The sequence below is a fragment of the Capra hircus genome, chromosome 13, assembly GCF_001704415.2.
Source record: "Capra hircus breed San Clemente chromosome 13, ASM170441v1, whole genome shotgun sequence".
Classification (NCBI taxonomy): Eukaryota; Metazoa; Chordata; class Mammalia; order Artiodactyla; family Bovidae; genus Capra; species Capra hircus.
Window position 1 is genome coordinate 42,550,656 of NC_030820.1, and position 17,951 is coordinate 42,568,606.

The 17,951-nt window shown below is 43.6% G+C and overlaps 2 protein-coding genes across 2 annotated transcripts; one reads left to right on the forward strand and one right to left on the reverse strand.

Annotated features, from left to right (window-relative positions):
- TUBAL3 (tubulin alpha like 3) lies at nucleotides 931-10,592 on the forward strand. Its single transcript, XM_013968625.2, has 4 exons — nucleotides 931-961; nucleotides 6,128-6,371; nucleotides 7,066-7,214; nucleotides 9,153-10,592. Exons 1-4 carry the CDS (start codon nucleotides 959-961, stop codon nucleotides 10,095-10,097), a joined length of 1,341 nt encoding a protein of 446 aa, XP_013824079.2. The 5' UTR covers nucleotides 931-958; the 3' UTR covers nucleotides 10,098-10,592.
- UCN3 (urocortin 3) lies at nucleotides 16,785-17,747 on the reverse strand. Its single transcript, XM_018056890.1, has one exon. The coding sequence runs from the start codon at nucleotides 17,741-17,743 to the stop codon at nucleotides 17,243-17,245; it is 501 nt and encodes a 166-aa protein (XP_017912379.1). The 5' UTR covers nucleotides 17,744-17,747; the 3' UTR covers nucleotides 16,785-17,242.

The following is a 17,951-nucleotide window of genomic DNA, read 5'->3' on the forward strand; positions in this document are numbered from 1 at the left end:
TGCCGCTAAGTCACTTCAGTCGTGTCCGACTCTGTGCGACTCCATAGATGGCAGCCCACCTGGCTCTGCCGTCCCTGGGATTCTCCAGGCAAGAACACTGGAGTGGGCTGCCATTTCCTTCTCCAGTGCATGAAAGTGAAACATGAAAGTCAAGTCACTCAGTTGTGTCCTACTCTTAGTGACCCCATGGAATGCAGCCTGCCAGGCTCTTCCATCCATGGGATTTTCCAGGCAAGAGTACTGGAGTGGGGTGCCATTGGACCTAAATGTCACCAAAATTCCTTTAAGCATGGATTTACAACAATAAATTTACAAATACTGTTTAGGGGGATTTCCTTCTGGATTATTTCCAGAATCTTCAGCTGTATGTAATTACATTGATCACTGTGTAGGTTGATAGTATATATGTTCAACAACTAGTATACTAATATAAACTAATGTGTAAATCAATCATTCTAAAACTAACACAACATTGTAAAGCTATTACCCTTCAATGAAAAATTCAAAAACAGGATTCAAAGAGGCAGTAACAGATACACAGAAAATGTAATGAAATAGAAAGTGAAGTTAAGGAGTAAAGAGGAAAAAAAAAATCAAACAGTGTTTTTGTAAAACTACTTACCAAGTGAAACATTCATTGGTTGTCATACATTCTTAATATGAGAGGAGGATTTTTTTTTTTTAAAGACATTTGTTATTTTCAACCTAGGTATATGTTTAAAGCAGATTTGGATAAACATTAGCAAATCCATCAGTGGTTGTGCACAGATTTTATCCCAGGGGAGTCAGGCAATCCTGTCACACCTCCTTTGACCCCAGAAAAGTGAAAAACTGAAAAGAGGCTGTGTGGCTTTAAGTGTATAACCCTCAGGTGGGTCATTTCCTGCCCTGTGATAAAGCTTACCTGGGCTGGCGCCTCCTGTCATTACCACGGGCAGTGGGGCACCTTCAGATCAGCATGGTAAGTGCTGCTGTCAATAATTATAGCAAATTTTGCTCGTCCTGTGTCTTTCTTTTCCCCACCAAACAATTCTTCATAGATTCTTCATACAAGAGACAAAATATTTAAAGAGACATTGTTTCTTTCAATATCTGTGTTTGGATCTGATTTAAATCTACTCTGAATTTCACCTGTTCATCTATAATTTTGCTACTTTTGAGAAAAGCTTCATTGATTTGCCTTCAATGGAAGCACTGAGCCAAGATTTTCTTTCTTTAGTTTTTACATTTGCTGTAGAGAGAGTGTGCTGATCTTTCTGTAGGAATCAGTAGCTTCGCTTTTAGTTACGCTTTCAGAGTTTCTGGGGACTTCAGACCTAGGTTTCTCTTGCTAAGCTCACAAATGCGTGGCCGGGTGAAGTACAAGGACCTCTGTCTTATTCTCTCTTGAGTGTAGTTCTTTGTGGACAATAATTAATACACACTTACAATAATTCTGTTTGGAGACCACCTTTTAAGATCCACTTTCCTTTCATTCTCTCTTTTTTTAGTTGACATATAGTCGCTTACAATATTATATGTTGCAGGTATATAGTATAGTGATTCATAATTTTCAAAGGTCATACTCCATGTATAATTACTATGACGTACTGGCTATATTCCGTATTGTGTACTATATCCTTGCAGCTTATTCTTTGTACATAATAGTTTGTACTTCTTAATCTCCATCCCTGTCTTGAACCTCCCTCCATCCCTTTTCCCACTAGTAATCAGTAGTTTGTTCTCTTTGTGAGTCTGTTTCTGTTATTATATTCATTTGCTTATTTTTTTTAGATTCCATATGTAAGTGATAACATGCAATCTTTGTCTTTGACTTTATAATACACTTCAGGTCCATCCAGTTTACTGCAAATTGCAAAAATTTGTTCTTTTTAATAGCTGAGTAATATTCCACTGTACCATACCACTTCTTCTTTGTCCAATCATCTGTCAATGGACATTTAGTTTGCTTTCATTTTTTGGCTATTGTTTATAGTGGTGCTATGAACACTGAGGTGCGTGTGTCTTTTCGAATCAGTGTTTTCGTTTTTTTGGAACACAAGGAGTCAAATTGCAGGTTAAGTGGTAGTTCTATTTTTAGTTTTACACAGTGGCTGGACCAATTTATGTTCCTACCAACAGTGTAATCTCTTCTGTTCCAGTCACAGTAAATTTTAGTATCTTAGAATTTTTTAATTCTTCAACGGAAGCAAGCATTCAAACTGCTTTTTTTTTTCATCTTTTATCGTCTCTTCCTGTTGGATACTCTCTCCAAATTTAAGGATGTTTGTTTTATATTGTTTTGATCTGAAAAATTATGCCTTTCTACATGAGGAGTGCTTGCAGCATTGGAAACCCACTGTGTTTTTACTGTATCAATTTTGATATTCTGGGTGTGACCCTGCAAAATATTTCCATTGTAGAAAAATGGATGAGTGATCCATGAATCTACAATTCATATTTATCTCAAAATAAAAAGTAATTAGAAAATCCGTGCTGTCCTAATAATTCCAGTAAGCTTTAAAGCCGCATTTATTAGTGCTGGGACATCACTACTGATATTGTGTGGGCATCTTTTTTTGTTGTTGTTGTTTAAATAGTGTGATTATTTTAACAGATAGTTTGGAAAGGAGGAAGAGGCTAAGAGAAGAATAAGGTGGAGACAGCCTTCTGTCCCTAGGGACATAGTTATGAGATAAACTCGGCTGCTTCTGCAACCAGTATGGGCAAGATTTGTCCTTTCTGGGCCAAGTATTCTTGCTAAGTTCAAAAGGCTCAGTTTCACTCCAATGTCTGCATCACACAGGGGAATAGCCCCCATGAAGAGCAGCAATTTTTTTTCCACGTTGGTGTTTCTTTTTACTGTGAATAATTAAGAGCAAGTGCCCTGTGGACTGGTGGACTGCGTAGAAAACAGCCAGGGGAGGATGTTGTGAAACAAGTCCACATGTAAATGATTTTAATGATGAAGAAACAACAAACCTCCACCCCACCCCCACCGCTTTCAAGTTTGTACCTGAATCTCGAGATGTAGGTAAGTTTTGTTCTGATTACAGTAGCTGATGTACTGAGATCATCTTGAGTCCTTCCTGAGGGGAGAGGAGAAAGCTGTGCTTTGCAGATGGGGTGTGAGAAGGCTGTTGATGGAATGTGCTGTTTAGGCTTTCCTGTGCCAGAAAGAGATTGGAAAAATTGGTTGATACCAAGTGAAGTTCACTGTTTTTGTCGTGAGAGACATGGTGGCACAGAAAAACAATAAGAGGGAAGTTCTACTCGATTTGTGCACTTGAATTCCTGATAAAGCACTGTTAGGCCACATGACTCAGAGAGGCAAAGTACAGGGTTTGTGCAGCTAAGCAGGAACAGAGTTCAGGTCAGATGATGGGGGTGTGACCAGCCAGAGAAACTACCCCCAACCTCCAGCTGGTGTCTTTCTGTGGTCCAGTCTCAGTCACTTTGGATAGTGGCAGCAGCCATGAAATTAAAAGATTCTTGCTCCTTGGAAGGAGAGCTATGACAAACCCAGACAGTGTATTAAAATGCAAAGACATCACTTCGCTGGCAAAAGTTTGTAGAGTCAAAACTATGGTTGTTTCAGTCATCCTGTACAGATGTGAGAGTTGGACTGTAAAGAAGGCTGAGCACCGAAGAACTGATGCTTTGGAACTGTGGTGCTGGAGAAGACTCTTGAGAGTCCCCTGAACTGCAAAGAGATCAAACTAGTCAATCATAAAGGAAATCAGTCCTGAATATTCATTGATGGACTGATGCTGATGCTCCAATACTTTGGCCACCTGATGCGATGAGTTGACTCATTAGAAAAGACCCCCATGCTGGCAAAGATTGAAGGCAGGAGGAGAAGGGGATGGCAGAGGATGAAATGGTTGGATAGCATCACTGACTCAACAGACATGAATCTGAGCAAATTCTGGGAGATAGTGAAGGTCAGGGAAGCCTGGCGTGCTGCAGCCGATGGAGTCACAAAGAGTTGGACTGAACCATAACTCAGACCTTGGGAAAGTGCAGCCATGGACGGACAGACGAGGGCAGAGTTGCCTATTAGTGGATCAGACAGACAGCCTGAAGGGTCCTGATATTGCAGCAAATAGACCTCTTACCCTTCTGCACAGACTTGTTTCATGACAATTGGCAATCAGAACACAAGGATGCTAAAGCCAGCAATTGCTGTTCTTTTAGATTTTTAGGATTTAACTTTTTCTCCTGGCTCTTAGATGAGTAGATACTTAAATTACAAAAAAAGGTTGTTTGCCTTAAAAAAAGAGAAGTGAATGGTGATTTAAAAGTGGGAGAGGAGGGGGAGGCCAGTGGAAATGAAGGAAATAGGTAAGTTTAAAGAGGAAAAAAAATTTCACCCCAGATATAACTAGAGTTAATGTTTTGATGCATTTTAAGACTTTTTTCTATGCTTATTTTTATTTTACTTCACTTATTTATTTTTATTGAAGTATATATATATATATGTATATACTCTTTCATATTCTTTTCTATTATGGTTTATTACAAGCTCAGATGGTAAAGAATCTGCCTGCAGTGCAGGAAACCTGGGTTCAATTGCTGGGTTGGGAAGATCCCCTGGAGGAGGGCATGGCAACCCATTCTAGTGTTCTTGCCAGGAGAATCCTCATGGATGGAGGAGCCTGGTGGGCTATCGTCCATGGGGTTGCAAAGAGCTGGACATGACTGAGTGACTAAGCACAGCACATTGAATATAGTTCCTTGTGCCATACAATAGGACCTTGTTGTTTATCTGTTTTATATATAGTAGTGTGTGTATTTTCATCCCAAAGTGCTAATTTATCCCTCCCCACTTTCTCTTTGGTAACCGTAGGTTTGTTCTGTATGTCTGTGACCTGTTTCCATTTTGTAAATAAGTTCATTTTTATCACATTTTAGATTCACATATAAGTGATATCATATGATATTTGTCTTTCTCTGTCTGACTTACTTCACTTCATATGATCATCTCCAGGTCCATCCATGTTGTTGCACATGGCATAATTTCATTCTTTTTTTACGTCTGAGTAAGCTCATTTTTAAATGTATCTGACATCATACTTTATATAAATTATATAACATATGCTTTCATTCAATATTTTAACATAAGCATGTCCTATGTCATGTAGGTTTTTTTTGGGGGGGGTAAATATAAAAGTTTGCATAACATGCCATTGTATTATTTTCCTTTAAATGCCACCAAAAAGTGAATGGTTAACTATGTTGGTTCTTGGTTTTTACCCTTGCAAATAATGATGCCGTGAATGCCACTCTGCCTGAATCTTTCCATTTTGGATTCTTTCGTTTGTAATTCATTCATTTATGTCATTTGCCCATTTTTCTAATAGATATCTCAAGTATTTTAAAAATGATGTATATAAAATTGTCTTATACATAGGTCTTATATATAAAGGGTTATACATAAATCCTTTTTATATACATCAACATTTTTGCCTATTATGATATGGAGTTTTTGTATTTTGGGGTTGTTAAATCTCTAGCCTGTTTCCTTGGTGAAATTTGCTCTACTTTTAAGCTTAGAACATCTTTTCTTATTTAGAGCACATAAGAAAAGTGAAATCTCAAGATATGAAATGATAACATCTTTAATTTACTGCAGTGGGTTTTAATATGTATCAGGCTATACATCAATTAGGTTTTATTCCTTTCTAATAACAAATTTTTTTCTGGGTGAGTAAGCTTGATTTTATTCATATATAGTATGTCTTAACTCATTCTTAGCTCATCACACAATAGGTGCTTAATTTATGTTCCTTGAACTAGAGTCCTTGATTCACTTGTTCCTTTTCTTTTTTTTTTGGCTGCATCACACAGCATGTAGGATCTTAGTTTCCTAACCAGGGATAGAACCCACGCCCCCTGCAAGGGCAGTGTGGAGTCTTAACCTCTGGACTGCCAGGGAAGTCCAGTTCAGTCATTCCTGAAGCTTGCCTGTACCCTGGTTTTTGGTTTCCATGACACAGCTTTCATTAGCCTTATCATCAAGTTCTCTTGTTGGCATAGGCTAGCCTGGTTTCTGTCAGTCAGGAGCAGACCTGCTGAGTGATGTAGTTCATGTTGTCACGTTAGGAAGACGCACACAGTTGTAACTTCTTACTATGGCTCATTTCAGAGGGAGTGCCTGTCTATCCACATTGGCCAAGCCGGTGTCCAGATTGGGGGTGCTTGCTGGGAGCTCTATTGCCTGGAACATGGAATCCAGCCAGATGGCGTTGTTCTCGATGGTGGTCAGGATCCGCTGGCACCTGCTAAAACAGAGCCCATGGGTGCATCTTTCGATTCCTTCTTTTGTGAGACCAGAGCTGGGAAGTATGTGCCCAGAGCACTCTTCATGGACCTGGAGCCTACTGTCGTAGGTAATGTTCATTCCAGTGTGCTTAACTGGGTCCACAACCCAAAGAAACAAGCCCAGAGACTGGCACGACTAGCTGCGGGCCTGGGAACTCCAAGAACTGTCCACAGTCACCAGGAGCTGGGAGAGAGGCAGGGGGCAGTTTCTCCATCAGAACCTCCAGAAGGAGCCAACCCCGCCAATGCCTGGACGTTGAACTTCTGGCCTCCTGAGCTATGAGACCATAAGCCTCCCTTGGTTTTGTTTGTAAATTAATGTATTTTATTTTTGGCTGTGCTGGGTCTTTGTTGCTGTGCTCAGGCTTTCTCTCGTTGCAGTGAGCGGGGGCTACTCTCTAGCTGTGGTGCGGGCTCAGTCGCTCTGGGACACGTGGAGTCCTCCTGGACCAGGGATCAAACCTGTGTCTCCTGCATTGGCAGGAGGATTCTTATCCACTGCACCACCAGAGAAGCCCAACTTCCCCTGTTCTAAGCCACCAAGTTTGTTGTAATTTGTTAGGGCAGCCCCAGTGAACTAATAAAGGGTGGGATGATGGAAAAATGTGCACGTGGGAATAATTACACCTTTCCCTAGACTAAAAAAGCCAATTGGGCATTTTAAATGCATTTCTTTCTATGATATTGGTGGAGAGAAAGGGGGCTGGGCAAGAGTTAGGGGTGGGACGGTGTGGGTTGCACTGACCTCCTTCCCCTCTGCAGACGGGATGCGTGCAGGCAGCTACCGCTCACTCTTCCACTCTGAGCAGCTCGTCAGTGGAAAAGAAGATGCTGCAAACAACTATGCCCGAGGTCGCTACTCTGTGGGGCCGGAGGTCCTCGACTTGGTGCTGGAGAGGATCCGCAAGCTGGCAAGTGGCTCCCTTCTCCTTCCAGGGCCATTCAGAGTGCCCGGGGTCCCTGGGGACCCACCTAGCCAGCACCAGCACTTTCTCCCTCCCCTCCATCACCCAGCTTCTACCCTGAAGCCTCCCGCACATGCGCATGCTCAGAGCTGGGCTGGTCCTTGTACTGGTACTGCCAACCTTCCTTACTAGGGAGGGGAGAAGCCTCACACTTACCCCACAGGCCCGGTCAACTCCTTTGTTTCTTTTTCCTTTTCCCACGCATGAAGAAATGTTTTATTTCATTCCTCCCCTCCCCCGTTTTATTGAGATGTAATTGACATATGGAGTAGAGTGTGTTAGCTGCTCAGTCGTGTCTGACTCTTTGCAACCCCATGGACTGTAGCCCACCAGGCTCTTCTGTCCATGGAATTCTCCAGGCAAGAACACTGGAGTGAGTTGCCATTCCCTTCTCCGGGGGATCTTCCCAACCCAGGGACTGAACCCAGGTCTCCCACATTGCAGGCAGATTCTTTACCATCTGAGCCACCAGGGAAACACTGTGTAAATTTAAGGTGTACAACAAGATGATCTAATTCATATTATTGAATATACATATATATTATCAAATGATCACCACCATCAGGATAGTTAAGACATTCATCCCTCACATAATTACCTTTTTTGTGTGTGGTGACAGCATCTAAGATCTATTCCCGCTTCCCTCGCAGTTCAGTGTAACCACTGGACGTTGCCTTCCAATGCAGGGGATGGGGTTTGATCCCTCCTCAGGGAGCTAAGATCTCACATGCCTCTCAGGCAAAAAAACCCAAAACATAAAATGGAAGTAATATTGTAACGAATTCAATAAGGACTTTAAAATGGTTCACATTAAATAAAAACCTTTAAAAGAAAAGACCTATTCTCTTAGTAGCTTTCAAGTATACTATACAGTGCTGTTAACTACAGTCACTATGCTGTACATTAAACCCCCAGAACTTATTAATCTTATAACTGGAAGTTTATACCCTCTGACCACCGGCATCTCCCATTTCTCCACACACCCGCCCCCCTCACCCTCCCCCCACGCCCCCCACCCCTGCCCCCTGCCCCAGCAACTACTATTCTACTCTCTGTTTCTATGAGTTTTGCCTTTTTTGATTCCACATGTCAGTGAGATGATTCAATATTTGTCTTTTTCTGTCTGACTTATTTCACTTTGCTTAATTGCCCCTGAGGTCCATCCACGTTGTTGCAAACGGCAGGATTTCCCTCTTTTAAATGACTGCTGCTGCTGCTAGCTACCGTCTACTCTTGCTTTTGCTGACTCGTGACTTGTCTGGTTATCAGAGACTTCCCTCTAAAACTTGTCATTTTCCAATAGTGACCAAGAGTTGTAAAGTTAACAGGAGGCACATCCTCCCTGGAGATCAGTTCCTCTATTTACTGACAGTGAATTCTTTAAAATCCTGTCTGGAGAATCCTCTGTCTAGTAAATATTTTGATGTTTGGCATCATCATTAGGGAATATGGTGCTTTTTATACACCAGCACAGTAGATTGGGTACAAAAGTGATAGATATTTCATCTACTGAGGGGTGGTGGTGGGGAGCTATATTGCTTCAATATTTTGCTTGTCATTTTCTTCATTATTGATAAACACCTTACTTTAGCTCACATATACATTTATATACTCATATACATATACTTTAGCTCGTATACACGTACATTCATAGAGGGTAGCAAAAGACAGTTGAATGTTTATGCCCAGCTTATAGCAAAACTCTAAAGGATTTTCCCCACTTCGGAAGTAACCGCTCAAGTGTGTTTCAAAGTATTGTGATGGTGATAACAACGGTAAACCAGAACTTTCTGTTTTTGGGTACTGGCTGTGTCCCACAGTTACCACTGCTTCTGGGTTTATTTGGCTGAATTCTCATTTCTCATTTATGAATACTTTCCCCAGGCGGAACACTGCAGTGGGCTTCAGGGGTTTCTGATCTTTCGAAGCTTTGGAGGAGGCACTGGATCGGGATTTACGTCTCTCTTGTTGGAGCAGCTCTCCGCAGAATACAGTGGGAAGACTAAATTGGAGTTCTCCGTCTACCCAGCCCCTAGGATCTCAACTGCTGTAGTGGAGCCTTACAACTCCATCCTCACCACCCACCCCACCATAGAGCACGTGGACTGTACCTTCCTGGTGGACAACGAGGCCATCTACAACATCTGTCATGGCAAACTTGACCTTGAATGCCCCTCTTATGCCAGCATCAACAGGCTGATCAGCCAGGCAGCATCTTCCATCACTGCCTCCCTCCGGTTTGAAGGCATCCTGAATGTGGACCTGATTGAATTCCAGACCAACCTGGTGCCTTACCCACGGATACACTTCCCAGTGACCAGCTTCGCCCCCATCCTGTCTGCTGATAGCACCCACCACAAGGAGCCCTCCGTGTCGGACATCACAGCTGCATGCTTTGAGCCCTCCCACCAGCTAGTCAGGTGTGACCCTTGCCTGGGGAAGTACGTGGCCTGCTGCCTGCTCTACAGAGGGGATGTGGTCCCCAAGGAGGTGAATGCGGCGATTGCGGCCACAAAGTCGAGGAACTCTATTCAGTTTGTAGACTGGTGTCCGACTGGATTCAAGGTGGGCATCACTGATCGACCCCCCCGGGAGGTGCCAGGAGGGGACCTGGCCGAGGTCCAGCGGGCAGTCTGTATGCTGAGCAACAGCACGGCGGTCGCAGAGGCCTGGGCCCGTCTGGGCCACAAATTTGATCTCATGTTTGCTAAGAGGGCGTTTCTGCACTGGTACATCAGGGAGGGCATGGAGGAAGGTGAGTTCGCAGAGGCCAGGGAGGACTTGGCGGTCCTGGAGAAGGATTATGAGGAAATGGGGAGAAGTCTCTGATGCAGATCTGACTGGTGACAATAAACGCCGAGTTGAAGAGTCACGCTTTATGTTTCAAGGCTAGAGTTTCATCGATGAGAAGAAAAAGGAAATTAAGTCAAGCAAGACCCCAAGTTCCATGCTCGGTCAAATGGGGGTCAACATTAACAGTAAGCCTGGACTTCCCTGGTGGCCCAGTGGTTAAGAATCTGCCAGCCAATGCAGGGGACATGGGTTTGATCCCTGACCTGGGAAGATCCCACATGTTGCGGAAAATAAATAATTAAACAAATAAAATACCAACAATGTACCACTTTGCCTGTTTTCAGCTCACACTGTTGTTGCCACAGAGGACAGTGACTGCAGTTTGGTAGAAATGATGTGTATAAACACATACTTTTCACCATGTTCTCACGCACTCCAGTCAAGCTAGACAGCTTGCCCCTGCCCATGTTTTTCTCTCTCTTGACTGCTTCTCTCTCTCTCGGTTTCTCTCTCTCCTCTCTCATTCTTTCTTCTCACTGCTTTCTCTTTTCTTTCCTTCTATGACTGTGGGGTATAATTCCAACTTTGGACCCAGTTCAGGTGTCACCTATTGCGTGTAGCCTCTTTGGAATTCACTTACTTTCACCCAGAATACAGGGAGAGTGAAGGTACACTGTGAAGTTTCTCACTGTATTGAAAATACTCACTGATAAAATATGTTTTTTCATGTAAATATCTTATATAGTAATTTGAACTTTTATTAGGCTGGTTCCAATTTGGGAAAGGAGTACGTCAAGGCTGTGTACTGTCACCCTGCTTATTTAACTTATATGCAGAGTACATCATGTGAAATCCTGGCCTGCATGAAGCACAAGCTGGAATCAAGATTGCCGGGAGAAATATCAATATCCTCAGATATGCAGATGACATCACCCTTATGGAAGAAAGTGAAGAAAAACTAAAGAGCCTCTTGATGAAAGTGAAAGAGGAGAGTGAAAAAGTTGGCTTAAACCTCAACATTCAGAAAATAAGATCATGGCATCCAGTTCCATCACCTCATGGCAAATATATGGGGAAACAGTGGAAACAGTGAGAGACTTTATTTTCTTGGGCTCCAAAATCACTGCAGATGGTTACTGCAGACATGAAATTAAAAGATGCTTGCTCCATGGAAGAAAAGCTATGACCAACCTAGACAGCATGTTAAAAAGCAGAGACATTACTTTGCCAACAAAGGCCCATCTAGTCAAGGCTATGGTTTTTCCAGTGGTCATGTATAAATGTGAGAGTTGGACTATAAAGAAAGCTGAGCACTGAAGAATTGATGCTTTTGAAGTGTGGTGTTGGAGAAGACTCTTGAGAGTCCCTTGGACTGCCAGGAGATCAAACCAGTCAATCGTAAAAGAAATCAGTCCTGAATATTCACTGGAAAAACTGATGCTGAAGCTGAAGCTCCAGTACTTTGGCTACCTGATGTGAAGAACTAACTCATTTGAAAAGAACCTGATGCTGGGACAGATTGAAGGCAGGAGGAGAAGGGGACGACAGAGGATGAGATGGTTGGATGGCATCACTGACTCAATGGATGTGAGTTTGAGCAAGCTCCGGGAGTTGGTGATGGACAGGGAGGCCTGGTGTGCTGTAGTCCATGGGGTTGCAAAGAGTCAGACAGGACAGAGTGACTGAACTGATCTGGAGGCTTTTACCACGTGAAAATATTTTGTTTACCTGTGCTATTTCTCTCTTTAGACACTAGAGGGCGCTAGTGAAATGCTTAAATAATTGCTCGATTTATAGGGAATATTCAGGACTGATTTCCTTTATGACCGCAGGACGGCATACTGCAGTCCACGGGGTCGCAAAGAGTCCGACACCACTGAGTGACTGAACTGAACTGAAGGGCATTTGTATCTCTGTATGTATGTATATGCATGTGTGAAAAGACATTTAGAAAACTCAGAAAAGACCTTTAGAAGTTTCCTTTTATTTCTTTCAAATTAGTAATCTACTAAAATTAAGATTAAAATCCTAATTTCTTAAATTTTTAAGTTCAGTGTTAGGTAGGTAGAACAGGGAAAAGGAGTCCAAAATGGCGGTGGCTACAAGACAAGAAAGGGAAAAGCCCTCGAAAATAGAACAAAAGAAGGTCCGAGGACTGGAGTGAGGACCTCAGGTAGAACAAACAACACTCCTGGCTGGCCCAGTTTACATAGGACAGGCCCAGGGAGAGATAAACGTATAAACAGAGGAGCCAAAGCTAGCTCTCTCTCTCTTTCTCCCGCGCGCTGGGGCGCTCTTCTCCTCGGGTCTTTGGATCGACCTGCCCTCATGCCTCAAAGATGGATTTCCCTGCTATCTTCTAAATAAAATAGAGCTGTAACACTGATTTGTCTAAGAGCTATAACATGGTCCATTAGAGACGTGAGAGCTATAACACGGTCTATCCAAGACCTGAGAGCCGCGACATGCCAAGGGGGCTTTAACGTCCGTCAGCCCAAACCTTTGTTGTGACCAGACAAAGAATCGAGGAACATACACTCGCGTGATATTCAGCTTGTAAATCTTGTTTCTAAGTTTAGCAAAATTTAAATAATCATTTTAAATATGTATGAATTTTGGTCCCCTTTGCAATCTTAGATAAATGCTTAAATACTGTGCCTTATATTCATTTTAATTTATTTTAAGAATTTTAATTATGTGACAAACCTTCCCAAGAGCTCTAGTTCTTTTAAAATCAAATAAACTAAACTATAAATGTGGTGATTGGTATTCTTATGTTCTCCAAACTATTAATTAATAAGATTTTTATTTAAGATCACATGTGTAAATCCTTTACTCAAAATGTGTATTTAAAATTGGAATTATAAGGCTGACTATAATTCTATTAGGCCAAATACTCTCAAATATTATACACATTGCACTTTAAATGCTAATTATGCATAGATTCCTATGTCATAAGAACTTTAATGATCCGTAGTCAATTCACTCATTCACCAGTTATTTTCTGAACACCTGTCATGTGTTCCTAATTATTCTGACCACTGAGGATAAACAGTGAACCAAAAAAAAAAATTCCTGCCCTTATGGTTTATATGATAGTGAAGTTGGGGGTCTATTTCCTGAGTATGTAAAGATGCTCACTCCTTAAGAAAACACTGAGTCTGGGACTTCCATGGCCGTCAAGTTAAGACTCTATGCTTGCACTGCAGGGGGTGCCGTTTCAGTCCCTGGTCAGGGAACTAAGATCCCACGTGCCTCCAGGCATGGCCAAGAAAACAAAAGAGAAACGCACTGTGTCATCCCATAGGCTTGGGTTATCTTCCCAAGATAAACTTCTCAGCTTGCTGCAGCTCCTAAGTGGTGATGGCCAGGCTGTGACAGGATCTTTGTGGCTCTAATGGACGTGCTGAACCCTAGCAACTGTCTGTAACAGGGACTTCATTAATTAAAGGATGATGTGGGATCTTTGTGTTGTATACCTGGGACTAGCGATTATACCTCAATAAAAATAAATTTTAAAAAGAATGAAGTGTCCCATAGCTCACTTAGATTTGAGTCACATGTTTAGTTTTTCAAGTCTGATTCCATCTGTAATTCTTACAGAAGTAGCTAGCTACACAATTTGATGATTTTGTTTTTCTTCAGCTCTATCAATCAATGTCTTTTAGTTTAATACTACATACCTTGAAGCACATGTACCTCCCATTTCTTGGAATTATATAAAGTAGCTGATTGAATTCTGGGTATCACTTGGCTTTTGCTGATTATTTTGTTACAGCTTCCAAAATTATTCTGCTATCAGGAAACAGGAATCATTTTTGGTTTTTAGTATTTGTTTTCAGGGTTTCTTGTTGGGTAGAACATTTAGAGATCCTGTCTTCTAGGCCCTGGTCTCTTTGGAGAAGGTTCACTTGGCATTTGAGCCTTGTTTTAAGTAAAAGTTGCTCAGTCATGTCTGACTCTTTGCGACCCCATGAACTGTAGCCCCCCAGGCTCCTCTGTTCACGGGATTCTCCAAGCAAGAATGGAATTCCAATACTGGAATGGGTTGCCATGCCCTTCTCCAGGGGATCTTCCCGACCCAGGGATCAAACTTGAGTGTCCTGTATTGTAGGCAGATTCTTTTACTGTCTGAGCCACCAGCGAAGCCCCCCAAACACTTTTTTATTTTAAAAAGAGAGCTTAAAACAGTTTTTTTTCAAGGGAACTCAAACCAGCACAGCTCTCCCCTACTCCCCTGTCCCATCAATGATTTTACAAAGTGAAATCAAGAGAATTTTAGTTTTACGAGGTGAACTCAAGGGAGAAGGCAGTGGTAGTGGTCTCTGGATGTGGCAGTCTCCTCCATGCGTTTTTTTTTTTAAGATTTTTTTTTTTTTTGGTGTGAACCATCTTTGAAGTCTTTATTGGATCTGTTACCATATTGCTTCTGTTTTATGTTTCAGGGTTTTTTTGGCTGCAAGGCATGTGATTCTGGCATTTGCAATGATCTGTATCTTCTTTTTTATTTTTAATCACCCTCTTGATTGGAGCTTTTGTGATGCAGGAACCATGATTTAAAATAAAGCAAAATATGAGAACCAGTGTTATAGTACAGAGAACTCTACTCAGTGGACTGTGATGACTGTCCATGATGACTGTGATGATAAAAGGGAAGGAAATCCAAGGAAGAGGGGATATATGTACCCATATAGCTGATTCACTTTGCTGTGCAGCAGAAAATGATACAACATTGTAAAGCAACTATACTCCAACACACAAAAAAAGCGAAACAAAACTTTTTAAAGCCACTTATCTAAGTCCACTAGAGGCTGCTGTCTTCAAGGCTTTGTTCACCTAGCCAAAGGCCCTAAGAGGAGATAGCTGTGAACTTGGGTGTGCTGGCAGGTACCAGCCCCAGCTTGAAAGTTCTCCTAGTGTTTTTGGTTGTTCAGGGAAATGTCATACCTGCTTGAGTTTTCTTTAACCAAGCTAATCCGCCCCCCGCCCCCATTTCCTGTCCTTTGCACCTTTGGTGTGAGCAGAATGTCACATGCACTGTTAGAACAAAAATAAATGTTAAATATACTTGTGAGAACTCTGTGAGGTCTCGTTCCTAAAGAGGGTTCCTGGCACACCAGTGCTGAGGGAAGTTAAAGGATTTGCTCAGAGACACAGAAGAGGAGGAACCCAGACTCACGTAGGTATTCTGAGTCTCAGCAGGATTCTTTCTGCTGTGTCACGAGGGTTTTTTCCCCCCACCCAGGGTGGAAAAAACAGTTGCATTTCAGCTTTTTGAGCATTGGTTCTGTTTAGAGATGGGGTATTTTTCATTTCCAAGTTAGCTTAACATTTTAAAAACTGCACAGTTTTGCTTTTTCCAATAATGTCCACCAGAATCAGGGTTGTTGAGTTAAAGGTAAAGTGAATTTGTGATTTTGATACGGATTTTCCAGATTGCCTCTCAGAATTCACATTCCCACCAACCATCAGTGAAAGAAGGAGGCTTTGCACCTGTCAGTCATAGTGTGAGCCTACTGTCAGATTTTGTCAGTCTGATGTGTGACAAATTCTGTAAGACTTCAGTTTTGCTTTTTTAGCAGTGAAGTTTAGCATCTGTTTGTACATTTAAGGATCACTTGTATTTGTATGTGTGTGATATATATGTTCTTGCTTATTTTTTTGAGGGAGATTTTTTTTTTTCAGTTATTTTGTGTGCGTGTTTGTGTGTGTTAAGTCATTACAGTCATGTCCGACTCTTTGCAACCCTATGGACTGTGGCCCACCAGGCTCCTCTCTCCATGGGATTCTCCAGGCAAGAACACTGGAGTGGATTGCTGTGCCTTCTCCAGGGGATCTTCCCAAACCAGGGATCAAATGTTTCCTGCAGTGGCAGGCAGGTTCTTTACCAGTAGTGCCACCTGGGAAGTTATTAGCTCTTTATATATTTGATCAGTAAGATACTTGTCTTTTGCCTGTGTGGCAAACAATTTTTCCAAATTTGTTGTCTGTTTGTCTCTTAACTTTGTGTCTGATGGTGGTGGTGTGTGCATATGAGGTTTATTTCACATGAAGACGTTCTTTGTATGTATTCATGACTTGTCACCATGCAGAAAGCTCTGCTGCCAGAGGCCATCAGGGTGCTTGCTGATGTCCATTTTTAGTGAACTGCTTCTCATGTTAAGCCTTCTCATCTTGCTCTGATTTTCTCATATTTTTTACACTAATTGCTATCACCTTGCAGTTCATCACTTATATACTCCCTAGTGAAATTGCTTCTTTTCACATTTTGTTTTTGTCTGTTCACTTACGACTGTTGACTCATGGACAGCAAGGGCCTTGGTATCTCCCACGTCAGTATCCCTAACCAGGCCCAGCACTGGGCTGGATAGTGACTGTCGATTCAAGAAGCACCTATGACAGACTTAGTGGCCCAGGCCCTAGCAAGCCAGGGAGGAGCTGGGGGTGTCTCTCGTTCTACCCAGGGGCCCACTCTGTAGCAGACCCCAGGCTGTGCCTCTGGTGGGACCTGGCCACATAGCCAGCTTCAGATCCAGTGATGGCCAACAGGGTCCTGCCAACTTGGCCTTTGCCAAGCTCTTGATGCCTCCCAAGACCTCCAGGGACCGTCCTGGGAGGGTCAGGAATGGACTCACCTGTACCCTGTCTTACTAGCTGCCCCTTCCAAGCTTGGAGGCCTGAAGGCAGCTGACTGAAGGAAGAGGAATTGAAAGCAGTCAGGGGTTCAAGAAGCCATGGGTTTTAATGTGAGTGAGAGGGGTTTTAATGTGGGTCTGGGAGTGGGGTGCTCAGCGCCCTCGCCTTCCTGCCTGGGCTGGTGTTGGTGTGGGGAGGGGAGGGCCTTCCTGTACCCCTCTTCTTGGGGTCAGAGAGCGGAGTGGAGGGCAGGAGGACATGACCTTTGCCTCTCCTTGAGGGGAGGGAGAGAGGAGACATGTAGGGTAGACCTCAGTGTCTCATATCAGTACCGTGGCCTCCTTCTGTGGATCTGGGACAACAGGGCGCTGGTGTGTGTAGGTATAGAGGGCGGGGGCACCGAGCCGGAGGCGGGAAGGCGCAGAGGGGTGGACAGCCTGGAAACCAGGGCCGATCCCTCCGATACAAACCGGTGGGACGGGCCAACCCTCCCTGTCCAGCCTCCAACCTCCGTCCTTGTCCCAGGGGGTCCCCAGCCTCCTCCTCTACTTCTTCCGACCAATCTGGGCCATGAGGTGGGCATTGGCGGCGGCCTTGGCTCGCAGGTTCTTGGCCTTGGCGATATTGAAGAGGATGTTCATAATGTTAGTGGGGACGTCCAGGGACAGAGTGACCTTGGTGCGCCGGTCACTCTTGGCCTTTTCCTGGGATGGCCGCCCCTGGAACTGTGCCTGGGACGGGTACTTGTACCGGGTGCTGCCGGCCCCGCCGCCACCGCTGCCGCCCACGGAGCCAGGGAAGGTCCTTTTCTTTGTGTCCTCCTCCTCCTGCCCCTCCTGGTCATCTGGGTCTCCGCGGGGCAGGGCGGGGAAGGTCCGCTTGATCAGCCCCGACGTGTCCTTCCGCTGACTCTTCTCGGCCTCACGCAGGGCTGTGTGGAGGCAGCTGAGGCTGGAACCAGCTATGGGGGACCTCTGGGAGAGGCCCGCCTGGGGGGCCCCGAGGAGCAGTAGCAAGACCAGCAGGAAGGGGGCCGGCACGAGCATCTCTCCCTGCAGCAGAAAAGAGCGACAGGTGTGAGAGGGTCTTAGGGCTCGGGGGAGACGGGGCAGATCTACCAGGCTTTGTGCACGTTCTGCTTTGCCGGGTTTTGAAAGCGTATTCTCTGGACCTGCAGGCCGTGTCTCATGGAAATTTGTTAGCAATGCAGAGAATTCTTGGGTCTTTCTCCAGAGCTGGTCAATCAAAAACTCT